The 17,658-nt window shown below is 39.1% G+C and overlaps 1 protein-coding gene across 1 annotated transcript; it reads left to right on the top strand.

Moving 5' to 3' along the window:
* The first annotated feature begins 1,885 nt into the window (after positions 1-1,885).
* Positions 1,886-17,527, top strand: BRD7 (bromodomain containing 7). Its single transcript, XM_076349280.1, has 17 exons — positions 1,886-2,008; positions 2,403-2,611; positions 3,674-3,803; positions 4,204-4,261; positions 5,880-6,024; positions 7,359-7,469; positions 7,821-8,005; positions 8,906-9,029; positions 9,678-9,753; positions 10,689-10,796; positions 11,361-11,493; positions 12,449-12,560; positions 13,743-13,799; positions 14,670-14,781; positions 14,933-15,076; positions 16,146-16,289; positions 17,269-17,527. Exons 1-17 carry the CDS (start codon positions 1,960-1,962, stop codon positions 17,331-17,333), a joined length of 1,962 nt encoding a protein of 653 aa, XP_076205395.1. The 5' UTR covers positions 1,886-1,959; the 3' UTR covers positions 17,334-17,527.
* Positions 17,528-17,658: the final 131 nt, after the last annotated feature.

Genomic DNA, 17,658 nt, shown 5'->3' with positions numbered 1-17,658 from the left:
GTCTTGTATTTTCTACATGTGGCCACATCCCAAGCAAAAGCCCTCTACCTCTCACTAAAGTATGCTTAAGAACATTTACTGCATATGTAATAAGAGTATTAAAGGATCCAGATGTGAATTAGAAAAACAACTGTGTCTATTATAGCTGAATTTCAAACTACTGGAGTAAGATCAAGCAGGAAAGTTGTGGTTTATTCCAGAGCACCACCCACACAATTCTCTGAGTAGGTTACCAAATGACAGTAGATCTAACCAGTACAATGCAAAACAAAGCTGTCACATCTGATTAAATTCTCAGTGACTGAATGGACAACAGACTTCTCTAACTTCTCAAGCTTTCAAAATAAACCTTGTGTAGATGTACAGCGACACATATCATAAATTTGTAATTAACAACTATTATTTTCTTTGGCTATAAAATATCACATATGATTCAACAAACTTGAGGAATACAGGATTATTGTGTGGGAATAAAATTAAAGCTTCTCTTTTGAAATCAACGCAGTTTATTTTTGCACTCCAAACTTCACAGAAGTGAAATTTCAAGACCCATAACAGAATAGGCATTAGCAGAAAACAGTACCTACAAAGTGTTGTTGAAACAGCAATGACTGCAGTTTAAGCGGTATCAGCAAATACACTATTAACTTTGAAAGACTATATAATCAGAGTTATATTTAATTTTGAAAACCATTTGCCTGCTTTGGGAAGTACTGCCAGACAAGGCAAATGTGTTAACTTCCACCATTTCTAGGAGGTCCTAATTTCCAAGTTATTTTTAACCTGTAATGGACAATACAGATATGTTTTCCTTAAATTTATAACCTAGTTATAAAGGATTTGCTTTCAAGACTGACGAGCAAATTTAGGCACTCAGTCTGTAAGGCTGAGCCTGTCCCAGCCTGCGCAGGACAGGCACAACCATCATTGCTACCCTTTCACCAGCACAGACCTCAGCATACCCCTGCAAACTCCCTACCCTTCCTCAGGCATATACACCCTCTGCTCTTCTCACTGGGACAAATTTGGGCACGGATTCTCAAACTTTTGGGACTAGCGGACCGCTGCTAGTGGCCTTTATCCTGGATTGAGGGTCTGCCACAAGCTAGAGCTCTACCTGGCATGCCCGACCAGGCAGCTGGGGCCAGGCCACAGCCCCACACCACAGCCAGGAAGGAGGCAACCCTTGCAGGCCCCTTTGTGTCTAGTCAGGTGCAACGTAAACTACACTTTCAGGAAAGCAGGCTTCCCCAGCACCCCTTTTGCTAGTATCACACTTGTCCCCTGGCACTACAGCCATGGCAGGGGAGATTCTGCAACGCAGGCTAGTGTAAAGACAGGAGTATTTAGGCTGAATCCTGCCAAAGCCACTGAAATGCTGCACTGCCCCAGAGATCCAAGGGTGAGGGACAAGAAGGACAGGGCTGTAGGCACAGCCCGCCTCAGGCAAGGAGCAAGGGGCATCTCCAAGGGAGCAGGAAAGGGCTCACTGGCGGCTGCCTGAGGAGAGCGGGGCCGCGAAGGGCTGTGAGGGGGATAGGGCGCGGGAGGTTGCGAGGGCTGTGGAGAGGCAACGCTGCCCAAGGAACGGGGCCGGGTCGGCTAGCCAGCGCCTCCCCCCGGGCTGAACAAAGCCGGGCGCGGCTGAGGGGGCTGCTCACGACAGAAAACCGCCTAACCTCCCCGCTCACCGGCGCGGACCGGAGCGCGGCTCCCGGCGCTGGGACGTGCCTGCCCCGGCCAAGCCAACCAACTGCCGGCCGCCGCCTCTGCGCCTGCGCCGGCTGCAGCGCGGCTCGGCGTACATCCAGCCCGCCAGGGGGCGCTGCGCGCTCGCGCCCGTCCTCTTCTCGCCGCGTTCTCCTTCCTCCCGGGTGCGCGCGGCGCCGCTCGTCGGCGGGGCGGTTTCCGCGACAACAGCGCGGCCGACCCGGGCGGGCCGCCGCCGCCGCCGCCGCCATGGGGAAGAAGCACAAGAAGCACAAGTCGGACAAGCACCCCTACGAGGGTGGGTGGGCGGACGGGCAGGGGGTCTCCGGGGAGGAAGGCCCCAAAGCGGGCCCGGGCCCTCGGCCCCTCGCTGCCGCCCGCCCCGCCGCCGGGCCCACCCGCCGGTGCGGTTTGAAAACTTGGGGGTGCAGCTGAGGCCGTGTGGGGAGCGGCGGCGGGGAGAGCGGCCTTCGCGCCGCCGGTGAGCCCGGGGCAGGGAGGCTGCGGATTGGCGTCGGGGCTCGGCCCGGCGGCTCTGCTGCTGTTCGGGGAGAAGCGGAATCAGCTGCGGGGTCTGGAAGGAAAACGAGATCTGGTTGAGGCAGCGGAGAGCTTGTGCTGTGTTACTCAGGGTGAGTATGAGAGCATGTTTTCTGCAGTACTCACACAGCTTATTTCTCTGCTGTTTCAAGAATATGTAGAAAAGCCACTGAAGCTGGTGCTGAAAGTTGGAGGAAGTGAAGTTGCTGAACTCTCTACTGGAAACGCAGGACTTGATTCAAGCCTGTACGAAGACAAATCTGAACACGAAAAACACAAGGACAGAAAAAGGAAAAAGAGAAAGAAAGGAGAAAAACAAGTTCCTGGAGAAGAAAAGGAGAAAAGAAAGAGAAAAGTTAAGGTACGTATTCATGCTAGTGCATTTTAGCAAAAAAAAAAATGCTTCAACTTTCTCTAGTCTTCACATCAAAAGGTGAGCAGGTATGACTGTAACTTGTATCCTTAAATTGGAATACATTCAAACTCTGTATGTTAGTTTCGCTGATTCCTTTTCTCCAGGTGCTTTTGTTAGAAAAGTAAGGACAAGAGGAAATGGCCTCAAGTTGCGCCAGGGGAGGTTTAGATTGGATGTGAGGAAAAATTTCTTTACTGAAAGAGTGGTTAAACATTGGAACAGGCTGCCCAGGGAAGTGGTGGAGTCCCCATCCCTGGAGGTATTTAAAAGACGAGTAGATGAGGCGCTTAGGGACATGGTTTAGCGGCATGGTGGTGTTGGGTTGACGGTTGGACTCGATGATCTTAGAGGTCTTTTCCAACCTCTATGATTCTATGATTCTATTCTATGATGCTATGAAAAAGATGAGTGAAGTCATCTGAAATTTCTCATCTTTCAAAAAATATTGGCGAGTATAAGAGCACAGAAAATTAGAAAGCAGGGGAAAATTCTATGTCTAAATAAATCCATTTATATAAAACAGAACGAAGACTTTACAAGTTCTTAATTAAAAAGAAAAAAAAATGTATTTTCCTCTCAGGGTTCTTAACGTGGTGAGTAATTATAACACATCTATTTGAAGTAGTATGGGTACCTCTAATTTTAAATTTCCTGACTATTTATCACTAGTTTTTTGAAAACCTTCAAAAATCATCTTAGGGGCTTCGCTGGAGATGATTCTCTGTGCAGAGAATAGTGCAGACTCGTTCCTGTCATGCTATAAGTGGCTCTCTGTCACATTTTTTAAAAAAATAATTCTGTGCTGCATTGCATTCTATAGCTGAATTACTTCATTGTCCAGCAGATGGAGTCAGTACATCAAGAATACAAGGTTTTTAAAAACTTACTAACTATTGTTTTCCTTAAACTATGTGAGGCTGTTTTGAAAAATCCAGAGAGCATTACGTACAGTAATAATGCTGGGTTTGCAGGTTCTCTAAGTTTCTATAACTATCTTTCTCTTTCTAGGAGGATAAAAAGAAACGAGATCGAGACCATGCAGACAGTGAGGGAGAACAGGAAATTAAATGTCAGACCCCTGTCAGGTTGGAATTGCCATCAGAGAAACCATTGACAAGTACTTTATCAAAACAGGAAGGTAGGAGAAAAAAAAAGACATTTCTTTTGCCAATTCCAGTTTTCCTTAATTGACTCACATTTTATTGTTCTTTGTTTCTATAGCAAGTGATGACATTTTTTGCCATCTCAGTGTTTTTCCCCATCTCATACAAAAAATTGAAATTATGTTACTGTATACTTCTTTTGCAGAATGGTACCTGGTACCTTTGTCAGAGTAAGCAGAACATTAAGTAAGGCCAACGAGAAAAGTAGATCCCCTATATATGTTGTGGGTTTTGTCACTGTATTCTTTTCATTTATGATGAATTCTCAAGTTGTATCAGTTTCGTTTAGTTGATTTCTGGTATCTTGGAAGTTTAGTACCTCGTGCAGTCAGTTCTGTCTCACACCCTTTCTCTCCCCACTTCTTTTTGTTCTAGAGGTGGAGCAGACACCACTTCAGGAAGCTCTGAATCAACTCATGAGACAGCTGCAGAGGTAAATGTGCTACAGGCTTTCAGAGCTATGAAATGAAAATATAACATACATTAAGGGAAGAGGCATATAAAAAGTTGAGTGAAAATATTATTGCTAAATACATTGCTAAAAGCACTATTTTAGGAATTTAAGTACTAGTTTAAGAATGCATACTTAAAACTTCTCCTCAGCTTAGGCTTCTTGTAAACACCTCCCGTTTCAAGTTTAAAGTACTCTTAAAACTTTCAAAAATAGGACAATTTTCCAATAATGTGATGCTTTCTATTTAAGAACCTTTTTTAAGAGAGGCACAAGAGTTTGGAATGAACTTGCCAAAACTTCTTTTACATTGAGTTCTCCTATTTTTAGCATTATTTACTATAAAAAGGAAGTACACGCTTGAAAACTTTAACCATGTTCTCTTACTGTCTTATTAACCAAATGTCTTTTGATTAAAACAATCAGATTTGCAGAATTTGCAGTTCTTTCAAGTAGTCTGTGGTTTAAGATACTCTTTCTTGACTTTAAGTATTGTATGAGAGTGGTTGAAAGATCTTTCCCTTTACCTGTCTCACCAGATTAAGCTTTAAACTCTGTTGGCGAGTTTTCTCTTAACCTTAAATTTTCAAGACCTTGGTGTCAGTTTCAAGAAACTAACAACCAACTATCAAAAAGCATGTGTGTTTTGGTTACCTTTCCACACATACAGAAAGAAGCAGCCACTTTTGGTTTTGAATCCTGTCTCTCAGTTGGAAGCTATTGTGCAAGCGTTCCACAGGTGTTGCAGAGTATCTGCGCTGTGTGCTTCTGCAGTATGGATAGCAAAATGCTTTTCACTGTTCTGTAGCAACTTGGCAACTTGGAGTAGAAATCCGTAAGTCATAAGTAAGCCTCAGGAAAAAGGCCTGAAATGCCAAGGGTTTCACCAATGTGTGTAGTATCAACACTGGCATAGGAGGCCAGTCTCGTGCTACAGAGTTTAGTGAAAAACAAAAAAACAGTGGTTCTGGAGGAAAGATTCTTGCCAGCCTATCAACTAAGCCTGATCCTAAGGAGAAAATACCAACGAACTGTATTTGATTTTAATGCTATTAAAAGCACCCAGGAACATCAGTGTATGTCACAGATCACCAAAAGTCTTAGAAAATGTTGATGTAAAAACCTATTAACGTTACATAACCTGAAAATTAACATAATCATAAATACACAGGTTCTATCACAAGTTTTAGCAACAAGCTTTCCCTTCTGTTAATTTCAGAGTAAGTGATGAATGACAGGTATACATGCTTATGACATTTGTTCCCTTTATTTTTCAGTGACTTAATTATTATAAAGCCACTTTTTGAAAAGCCCAAACCTAAAAAAAGGGATGTGGGTTTGTATTTGTTTTTTTATCTTTATCAAAATGTAGAACTAACTTCTACAGTATGTTTTTAGCACTTTTTTGGTATATGGGTTTGCATATGGGATCTTTTCAACCTTCAAAAGTGAAAGATTGTGCTGACACAAGCCATTTCTAGCTTTCAAAATGTTTTTGATTCCTTTTCAGCTTAGTCCTTTCCTTTCTATTTAATTCCAAGCTCAATATGTTCTTTGTTATAAGTTGAAACATAGAAACTGTCTTTTCATTTCTTAACAGAAAAGATCCAAGTTCGTTCTTTTCATTTCCTGTGACTGACTTTATTGCCCCTGGCTATTCCATGATCATTAAAAACCCAATGGATTTTAGTACCATGAAAGAGAAGATCAAGAACAATGGGTACCAGTCCATAGAAGAATTAAAGGTAATTCTGTAAATTTTATTTTGACTACAGAGATGTATTATGCTCAATTGACTTGAACTCTAGTATTTTACGAGAATATGAAGATGCCAAAAGAACCGGTACTTCTGCCTGAAGAAATGCTTCTTGTTGAATTTTTGTGAGCAAGTAAGTTCTGGAAGTGAAAGAGGTATGTAAATACGCATCTCAAAAAGATGTGGATGGTTTCAGGTTTTATGCGGGATTAAACAGAACCTGCCAGTTTGTCCTTCAGCATGTCATTTTAGATCTTTAATTGAGAATGAAAACGTTAGCATTTCTGTCACTGCTCTCTTTTTTTTGAATGTATTGCCTCTCAAAAAACAAGGAGTCTGGTGAATTTATTGGCTTTGCCTGTCTGTTACTACTTCATCATTTGCCTCCTGTCACCTCTGTGCTAGCCAGGCTTATCTAGTCATGTAGATCCACAACTAGTGAAGGCAAGATGAGCTCAGTCCTGTTGGCAGCAACCGCTTAACCCGGTGCTGTAGTGTGTCTAGTGGATTCGAGGGCCTGTTTTGAAGGCCCCTAGAGCTTTTAAAAGGTAAAAACAAAAGGTTTTGTTTTCTTCAGCAGAAATATTCTCTAGTTCTTTACTGGGCTAGATGAGGACCCGAGAAGTGTAATTAACAGTTGAACTTAGGCAGATGTTAGTTAAGAGTATTGGTTGTATTTTCTTGCACATTCTTCTTTAGAGCTCCAAAACATAAGAAGAATATTCCCTGCTGTTTCAGCTGTTCCTGGTTAGTTTTTAATTTTAACTTTTCATCTTTGTAAATGGCTGAGAAGATGATAAAATATACCTACCTGTAGAGGCTCTGCAATGAGTATAGAAGTGAAGTTTCTAGCTCAGTCATTCAAAAAATGAACTTCAAACAAGGATACATTTCTTTTCTTCATTGTAACTGAAACTGTGGCATATTCCTTATGATGATTTAACTTTGAATTGCAGCTTTTCTGTTATTAAAGTTAGCTTTATTGTCTTTTTTACGTTGCTTCATTTTGTTTTTCTTTTAGTGACTACTGATTGGTCAGGGAAGTGGGTAATTTTAGCTAAGAAGATTTCCACTAAAACTTTAAAAAGAATAGAATACTTTCAGGATGTTTATTGGGGTGCTGGTTTTGAGACTTGAATCTAATTTACATACTTATTTCTGGTTAAATTTTTAATTAAATAGATTTCTTAAATTCATTAATTAAAAATGTTCTTTGAAGTTCTTTTTCCCTGAAGCTCAAGACACTGCGTTTGCAACAAGGATTTTAATACAGTATACTACAAAATTTTAACTTTCATTCCAAAATTATTAATGTCTGTACAGGATAACTTCAAACTGATGTGTACTAATGCAATGATTTACAACAAACCAGACACCATTTACTACAAAGCTGCAAAAAAACTGCTGCACTCAGGGATGAAGATACTTAGCCAGGTAATAGAAAATACAAACCAAAATATTAAAAAATAATGCTTCTTCCTTTTTAACCCCTCTTTCATTCCACTTTTCTTACAGGGATCTCATGAAAATTAATAAAAACTTGCTTAATATTTGTCAAATGCTTGCATATTAGAATTTAAATAGTACATTGTCTTAAAGCTCATGCTTTAGTACTGCTGCGAGATCAGTTATTGAAGAAATATTTGCATTTGATATTTCATTTTATAAACTGCCTTTATACTTGCTACTATAAGAAAGAAAGAACTGAAATAAAATCATCCTCTATGGGTAGGTTAGGAAAAGATTCATTGAAGTAGCAAATAAAAGCATTCTGATGTATTTTAGGAGAGAATTCAGAGCCTGAAACAAAGTATAGAATTCATGGCTGACCTGCAGAAGACAAGGAAGCAGAAGGACAAGATGGAACTGCAGCAAACTGGGGAAGATGAAAATGGTCCTGGGAAAGACAAAGGAGAACCTGTGGATGGTGACACCAAAGCGTTCAAAACACCTAGCAAAGAACACAAAAAGTGAAGTATTATTTCAATAACAATTACAGGATACACCCTTTACATGCTACTGAAACGAGACTTTTAGGGACCAGTGGATGTGGGTTTCTCTCTTTCTGGTACTGCATATACAGTAAGACTTCTTCATCGCAAGGGAGCAACGTTTATATAAAGCGTCCTCATATACCAAAAATAAATAAGTTTAGAATCTTGTATGATACTATCTTTTTTTTTTTATGTAGGTAACCCTGTACTGCTCATCAACTCCATTCCTTCAATTATTTTCTATTTTAGTGTCTATTTCACTAGGTGGTACTGTTTTGGAGAAAGCTTGCAAACATGACCTTTTAAACATTTTGGTACAAATAACTATAACCAATTTCAAGTACCATTTTCTTTCGGCATAGTAGTTGTATTTGAAACATGTAATGCATAGCTACAGAACATATACTTCCTGAAATATCTTTTAATATCTAGAAATACCCCTTTCAATGTTCTGAAATACTAGTGACTTTATTTTCAGAGATTTGAAAATACAGATACTAAAACTCAAAGTATCTAATATTTTATTTTACCAAAAATATCCTTGTTAGTTCTGTGGGAGTGATGACATAAAATCTGGCAACATGCTAAACTAGGACATCAGTATGGCTGAAGTAAGCTAATCACAGAGACCTTTGCAGTTACTAACATAAAAAGACATTTGCTGATACAAATCTTTGTCACATATTTTCCCCAGCTATATTAAATACAGTCATATTAACTGGCTTTTTTTTGTTAGTTGTTTTGTCTACAAAAACAGTTTGCGTAGTTGGCAAAAACAACTTCTTCACTGTATCCTTTCGTGATATTTAGCCAATTGGTGTCTGTTAAATCTGTCTGTTAAAGCTGGTAACTAAGTTGCGTGGGTTTTATTCACAGGAAGGACAAAGATCTACTTGAAGACAAATTACGAAACAATAGCTTGGAAAGGGAACAAGAGCAGATTGATCGTATTGTTAGAGAATCTGGAGGAAAGTTAACAAGACGACTTGCAAACAGCCAGGTAAATCTTTGTGTATTGGGTAACTCCTTTCACTTTTTCATAAACCAGGCTTATTTAGCATCTTACGTCAGTTGAAACTCCAGGTGTGCTTTTACTACAGTTTACACCATTTTACACGACTGATCATCTGTGTAACATCATCAGGTTAAAAAAGGCATATCAGTTGAATGCGTGCTGAATTTCATCAGCAGAGCAAGTTCAGCTTAAATTTTCAGAAAATTTAGGTAAAGTAGTAGAAAAGGATGAATGGTAGGAACCTCAAGAAAGTATCTCAAATCTGACCTGCAAAAAACCCCTTAGTTCTGAAATAGCCACATATCTGATCAAAGGTTATTAATGTTACCGGAGAAGGAACCCAGTTTGGTAATATTGGGCCCATTTAATTTTCCACATGAATTACATACTTTATCTCTTAGTCTCTGCAGAAACGTTAATATTTATCATGATTTCTTAATTCCTTGTGCTGTACCAATAATAAAGTTATCTACTGTAAAAAAGTTAGAGCAGCGCTTACTTCTGAGTCTGACTGATCTTTCCAAATCCCTTTCTGATTCCTACGGATAGGACAGTTTTCATTAGATGTGTTTATTAGTTTAAGGACTGTGAATGTCAACTAATATATGTTAAAATAGTCTGATCTTATTTCAGTGTGAATTTGAAAGAAGAAAACCAGATGGTACAACAACTCTGGGCCTTCTTAATCCAGTTGACCTTACTGCAGGAGGTAAGTTGGCGTGGTTTGAGTAACAAGCCACTTTCACCTACCTGGTCTGCTGTTTTTTTGCTGGGGCAGATCAGCAAATGCTGGCCAAGAACCTAATGCTTCTTCACAGTCTGATAAAGATCTGGATTTAGAAAGCTGCAGCTGAGGGAGCATGTAGGTGGGGGCCAATTGTGGCTGTTGTTAGGAGCAGCTGGAGGGAGCCCTTAGTGGCTGTTGCTTCCCCTTTTTGCATCAGGTGTTCGTGGGAGCTGCAAGAGAAAGCTTTTGCCATTGGAGAAGAGACTACCTGCCCTATGCTTGGGCTCGTTTAATTCCTGGACTCCCCTGAAGTCTGGTCTATATACAGAGCGCGGTGTCTGCTGACCCAAAAGGTCACAGATGTTCCAGAACTGGCCACTGGCAGCTGTCTGGGTCCCAGATCATTTTGTCATGTCGGTGCCATCTATGTAGTGCCACCAGCTAAAAGAGTGCAGGTGCTTGACTATTTAACTGCCAGCTCATTACAGAGCTGAACTGACTAGGTCTAGAATAGACAGAAACCAAGCTGAAAACTTGACTTCTTCCTTCCCCCTCTTTGTGCAGTAGGAAACGTCAGCAAGAATAAAGTGTGGTCTTTCACGTTAAGAATCGGATCCTCTTTAATGATGCAGCCTATGTTGGGGGAGGACAGGAAGGAGGAAGACGATAGTGAAAATTTTTAATATTTAGGTTAAATCTTCTGTACTTAACTAGTATTACCACTTACTTGGTCTAGATTCATGTTTAAGACTACACATGGTCTTTAGTATGAAGCATTTGGAGAGGAAAACACTTTGAGAGTTGTACCCTGTTTATTCTGAAGCTTCTGGCTACAAGTATTAAATGAGTTTGGACATCTTCCTATGTCGCTTAACTATGCCTTGATTATTTCTGTATTTTGATACATCCTATTGTAGAACCAGGTTACTGCCCTGTAAAGCTGGGTATGACAGCAGGAAGACTTCAGTCGGGAGTTAATACATTACAAGGGTTCAAAGAAGATAAAAGAAACAAGGTTACTCCAGGCAAGTGCTATTTTTTTTTTTTTTTTAAATATATAAATCCTGTGCCTGACATAAAATATGTTGATCTCATTACTAGCACACAAATAGTTTGGAACTAAGTTTTTTTTAATGATAAAGCACATTATTGCATGTATCTATCACACAACTAAACAGCACATCACAAAGTCTAGCTTAATTTACACATGCAAAAGGGGAGGCGTATTTAATAAAATGTTCACTTATATTGAGAAGAGGAACTACACCAGTCAGGTAAAGGTTTTTGCTAGCTTTGAAGGAGCATAGTGGGGAGCCTGAGAACCTGTTACCGGTACCAGACTGAGTTTTCATATTGTGTTAAGGCATACAGTATTGTTAATAAAACATTTGTAAATAAAAATGCATTTGGTGTAGAAGTTACTAAAAGATGTCACAGCGTGAACAGATGGTATTCTGTGAAAGTTTGTTTTCACCATAAGAAGTATGTTCCTAAAAGTTTCTTTTTGGGGATTGATTTACAACCCCTTCTCATTTTTATCCGATACACGCATATCAGAGGTAATAATTAGTCCTGTTGTTATTCATTAGTGACATACTTGAATTATGGACCCTATAGTTCCTATGCTCCAACATACGATTCTACATTTGCCAACATAAGCAAAGAAGATTCTGACTTAATCTATTCAACATACGGGGAAGACTCTAATCAAGGATCCTTCAGGTAATCAAACAACTTAGGATGCGTGTTACGGCTTTCACGTACAGAAGCAGTTATGTGCAACGCTCTGCAGTATGGGCTGTGTTTTTGCTGTTGAATGACGTCGCTACTGTCTTTAGAGCCTACTGGGTTTTGTTTGTTTGTTTTAAGAAACAAATACTTTAATAAGAGAATTCGCCTGTAAAGTGAAATTAGCCAAGATTGAAGGATTTTAATGCCACTGATAGATAGGAACACAGAATCTAAAATGTTAAGTATATTTATGACTAACTCTGAAGGACTCGTGCTCAAAGCCAGAAAAATGTTGAGTGGTACAAATGCTTATACAAACTGGAGTTTTTAACATTAATGAACTTAATTACTGCCTTGAGTGAGACGCATCTTTGTTAATGTCAAATACTGAGCAAACTACTGTGGTCATAGTGGGAGAGCTGAGTCCAGAGTTAGCGATTCCCAATTTCATTCTTAAATAGTGTGTATACTGCTTGACTTTCATATTATTTATTGCAGTAATAATAATTAATTCTCATTCATAGTTTTTCTTATTCTTGATTATAAAAACTTCAGAGTTAAAGTCCTTTTATGAGAATCTCAAAAATAGAATGCACAGTGGTATAAAGTCATATGAAATGTGGGAATATTTAAGTACAGTGCAAACATTAAGTGCCTGTGCAAGTTTGCTTTCAGTTTGATGCAGCTGCTTGAGGCAGTGTACTTCTCCTGGCTTTTCAGGTTTTGTTAGGAATCTGAGTGGCTTCCTCAGCTACAAAAGGCATGGATAATTAAACTAAAGCAAGCTGTTTACGTCAAGTTCTGTGCTACTTTTTATGTTTTCTATGCTGAACACACACACACACACACACACACACACATATATATAGGTTTGACTTGACATAACTTTCTTCCATTGAATGTTTGGTATGAAAGTTGTTACCTTAACTATCTTTTGATCTTTTAGTATTCATGAGTTTTTGATGAAATCACAGGATTATCCTTTCTTAATGGCTGATAGTTTGCTTGATGTTCTAACTAAAGGAGGACATTCTAGAGCTCTCAGAGAACTAGAAACGGTAAGAGTGGATTTGTGAACTGTCTGGTCTTTGGTTTTAGCACACAAGCTATAAAGCTAGAGAAAGGTGATGCTGGTCCTATTGCTGGGCTCCCTTTTAATTGGTAAAATTTGAAAGTGAAGACTCATCTTTGTCAGTGGATGGATTTTCTGGAAAGGGATTATTCTGGCTGGTTAATTAGTGAAATGTGAAAATTAACAAAATACTGTAGATAGAGACAGTCACACATTCTTTCTCTGTCTACTCTCCCACTCCCATTAGCACTAGCTCCTGTTCTATTTAGTAAGAAAATATCAATAAGCAGTTGTTTAGAAATGAGGTGATCATGAACAGGCTTTCTTGTTTCCATGAAAAGTTTAGTTCAGGACAAGTTTAGTTCAGTTAGTAACTAGTTTTTCCCTTTACTTGGTGCAGTACTTTTAAACTCAAATATGTGCTATGTAAAAGTACTAAACAGCTACTCTTCAGATTCTTAGGAGATTTCAGCACCTGTAATTGCCAAACACGACTGGAATCAAAGGGGCTCATTTGACGATCTTAATGTAACTGACAATCCAAGAATTAGTTGAGAATCTCCACAAGACAGTTCCTGTTAACTAAAAGTCTTGATTTGAGCTTCACATCAATGTAAACTATTGAAATAAACAGATCATAGCCTTTTACTAATGGGTCAAATATTAGCTAGATTAATACTAGAAATACTTCATGGATCAAAGATGAACCTTTAGCCCCAGTTCAGACCTTTGCTTAGCGTTACTAGTTTAGCTCTCCTCCAGTACCCAATAGTGACACTGACTTACAGGGTTCAGCCACCACTCTTGCAAGTGTTAAGAGAAACACAGTTATGTATAGAAACAGAATACATTTCAGCCTCTAATAATCGTCCTTCCTTTTCTTCCTGCCCCCCAGCAAATAATCTGAGGTGACATCACTGGGAAAAAGCATGTGGGCTTTGCGAAGAGCAATAAAATGTGTGCTGTTAAAATTTATTTTAGTAAACATTAGTAGCTGAAGAAAGCCCTCTAAAAACCAGCTACTTTGTAACTTGGATTACAGAGGAGGCTCATTATGACATTGTATATTTACCTCACTTTAAAAATACTGCATTTTGTAAGGTTTTACTTTGAGCTTAAAGAAAAGATTAATTTTAATGCCGCCTTTAAAAATCCTTTCTCTGTTCAGCCATTGGAGGAAGCTGAAGGCCCACATGAAAGAATTGATGCAATAAAAGATGTAAAGGTAAATTTTTTCTGTATCAATTAACTACTTTAACCAACCTGTCTAACCCCCCAGTTATAAAACTGCCTACAGCTGTAAGGCCTAGGCAGCTACACTGGGACTTTGACAAGCTGTAAATATGCACTGTGTGAATGGTGACAACGGCACACTATTTTGTAGGCATTTGGAGAGTAACAATCTCCAAAAAAGTTAGGTCTTAAACAAGGCTATATGTCAAGAGAACTGGAAGAAAATGCTTATGTACTTTGTTTGTGATTCTTTAACCATGTGTTAGATCTTCTGGTTGGCAGCTATAGTTCTTTTATTCCTATCAATCTGACTGATGTTTTACAAGCTCGTGTTAAACCAAAGTTATCTTTGAGAAGTTTTCTCAAATACCTTGTGCCCCTACAGGCCTATGATATATCTGTAAAATCCTTCCACCCAAACTTTGTTCAATGAGAAAAAGCATAGCGGTAGTGCTAGGGAAAGGGCTGCTCTCCTGAAGCCTTCGTCAGCAGCCAGTTCCCAGGCTGGTTTTGAATTTTGGCCTCGGACCTTAGATAAACTCTGCTTTAGGTGAGCTCAAGGAATTTGTTTGTTTGTTTTTAATTGGGATGCTGGTCTTAAGTTACTACATAGTTTGTGCGTGCTCCCAGTGTTTTTGGTAGATGCCATTTTCTATTTGAGTATGAAATAGAATAGTAAACTGAATAACAGTGGAACAGCAAAAGCTTCACAGGGTGTCTTTTCAGCTTTCCCTCTGCATGTTCACTTTTTTTGTAGAACAGACTAATTTTAACTGTGTTCTGACTTTCCCCAAACAATTTTGTTGTTTCAAGGCTGATCTAAATATTATCTAAATGATTACTTGCTACTTTTTTTTTTAAGATTATGGAAATCGATATTGCTGCCAGGTTGGACTCTGCTAATAACGACAGACTTACAGCACTAAAAGCAGTTACAAACTTTGGCGTGCCTATAGAAGAGTTTGATTCTGAGGGTGAGTTTTCTTGGTACTTGCACTTCTGATACGTCTGTAACTGTTTCAGTTTCTCAATCCCTTGGCATAGTCAGCCTTACCATGTTTTATATCATAATGTAAGTAAATGTACTCTCTTACTAGTTAGGACTTTCTTTTCTGCATTAAACAGAGGCTGAAATCTTCCAGAGGAAACTTGATGAAACAACAAAGCTTCTGAGAGAACTACAGGATGCTCAAAATGAACGACTAAGTACAAAACCACCCCCTAATATGATTTGTCTTCTGGGTCCATCTTACAGAGAGATGCACTTGGGTAAATACACTTTTTCTGATCACTCTTGCAGAACTGATCAAGTCCCAACTTGTATGAGCTCCAAGAAGGACAAAGGTTTAACAGTTATAGTGCAGAATATGTGCCCTGTTAGGCCTAGAAGATGAATTTTTTTTGTATGTAAAGCCAGATGAAAGTTTTGAACCATAATTACAAGTATTTCCTCTTTACTTTCACTGTGCTGTGGGGCACATGACAGCCAAATGCCTCTAACTCCATGATTTTCAAACAAGGATTGCTCACGTGTTACCAAGTTCTTACTGTAAGGCTAGCTTTATTCCAGGTTTGATCTAGTTATCAGTCTATTTTATTATACCAATTAATACCAATCATTCATTTTTTAATTATTTGAGCAAAGCTTCTTGTCTCACGGGTCAGTTATACAGCCTGTGTTAATGGCAACCTTCTAAGAGAGGACTGTGTGCAGACAGTGTCTGTTTTGCAAGTAAAACTAACTTGTGCAATGTCAGCTACAGCAGATGTGGTCTAAAATAACCCCCTCAACTGTGGTAAGATAAATTCCCCATTATTGGAAAAATATTACCAAGCTGGTATTATACCAAGTCTAAACCAGATCAAATATTTTGTGTTTAAGTACTTACAGCTTCCTTTTTGAAGGAAAACCACATTTGTAGCAACAAGAACAGTCTCTCTAGTTTGTATACAGAACTAAATGCTGAATCCTGAAAGCCAGATATTCCTAACACGCACGCAACTGCTGTGTGGGTGCCACCAGAGCTCTCCCTGCTGCTGTATTAGTGTGACCCAAGCGTCATTAGCTTATTCTCTAACTTTCGGTGTTTCTTGATGGCAGCAAGCCTTGGTCAGCAGCTATTTCATTCCTCCTATTCTTCTTAACTGTCTCTTTTATAGTTTCCAGTATGCCTTGCACGATTGCACACAGTACAACAAAACTCTTCTGTTGCAGAAATGTTATTTAACATAGTTCTATTTGTACTTAAATAATTAAACTGTTTACAGGGTGAAAGGCTCATTTCAGGGATTTTGTGTGTACATATAGCATATCAATACATCCACTTATCTTTTCTAGCGGAGAGAGTAACCAATAACCTGAAAGAACTTGCACAACAAGTGACTCCAGGTGACATTGTTAGTACATATGGAATCCGGAAAGCAATGGGAATTTCAGTTCCTTTACCCGATACCGAAGAGGGCTGGGTAGATTTGACAGAGGGTGAGTATACAAAAACGTGTTGTAGCATCTGTTCAACTGCAACAAAACCACATCTGCAAGTCATTAGACTGCCTTGTGGTAGAACTTGCAGTACCTTCGTTCCAACTTGCAGTTGGTCTCCCCTCTTTAAAATTCTGTTTCTAATGGAAAGTTGCTGTGTTTGGTCTCAGTCCAAAATTAATCTTTTGGATGTATGGAATTTTGGTTCAGCTACATAAAGGAGCTATTTTACCATTCATCTTACAGCACTGCCAAATTTTAAAGCTTGGCAATCTATTCAATTTTAGTTTTTCCATTTAGCGTGAAGTTACAAGAGAAGAGTTAAAATTCCTCACTTGCTAAAACGAGGACATCATGCTTTCTTCTTCTCCAAGCTGTTGGCTGTGTGCTCCTTTTGCTTAATTTGGCCAGCTGTAGTGCTTTGTAAGTTGACAGCATCAGTTCAGCTCAACTCATCCAGCCAAAAGTAACTACTGGTTTTGCTGGATTAAGGAGTCAGGTCAGTGGAAAAATCTAAGTGCCAGAACCAGATCTCCCCCGCATGGCGCACAAGCGGTAAAAGCATACCCAGCGTTTGTGTTAGTCCCCAATTTTTAAGGAAGGTAAGAATTTCCTTTCAAGAAACATAATTCACACAACAAACTTACTCTGTCGTTTATAAAATTTCATTTAAGGTGTTATTTAATGAAAAGAGCAGGATTACTTCAGGAACTTACTTATCTGTTTGAGGAAACTGCTCAAGAAATCTCAATTTCAAAATTATTGGGCAATTTTTTTCATAGCACTGTACAAGACAAGAGAGGCTATGTAACAGGACCAACACACACAGTATTTCCTTGGACTGTTCTAGAACAGACAGCTAACACAGGACTATCTGCACAAATAGAGTACTCCTAAAGTCATTTGCTATTGTAGATGCATTTCTTTCATTTAAAAGTTATATATGCTAATTGACCTGGTATCTGTTGTAAACTTTCAGACTTTCAAGAACCTAAAAAGACTGTCGCCATCCCTGAAAACGAGTGTGGTCCACTTGCAGTCTGAAGCTCTGGTTAAGTTTACAGCTGTTTGTTTGATTCTATTTAAGAACCAGATAAACTTCCTTCAGGTGCATTCACAGAGCTTGTGTATATTGTGTGTTAAACTACTCTTGTTTATTAAATTTTGGAATTGATGCCATTTGAAATTGAATGGTTTGTATTAGGGTTACTTCTGCCACATAAACACATTAAATTATTCTTTTTGCATTCCTTATTATTTTAAAGCACCTCTGCAGCATTTGAGTTCTCCTAGACTGTTGAGTGTCTGGAAGAGTCAAAGCATAAGTGAAAGTGTGCCTATATATATGGTGCAGGGACTCAACCAAACG

This window comes from Aptenodytes patagonicus, chromosome 11, assembly GCF_965638725.1.
Source record: "Aptenodytes patagonicus chromosome 11, bAptPat1.pri.cur, whole genome shotgun sequence".
NCBI lineage: Eukaryota > Metazoa > Chordata > Aves > Sphenisciformes > Spheniscidae > Aptenodytes > Aptenodytes patagonicus.
Note: the sequence above shows the minus strand (reverse complement) of the source record. Positions and strands in the feature narration are given on the sequence as shown.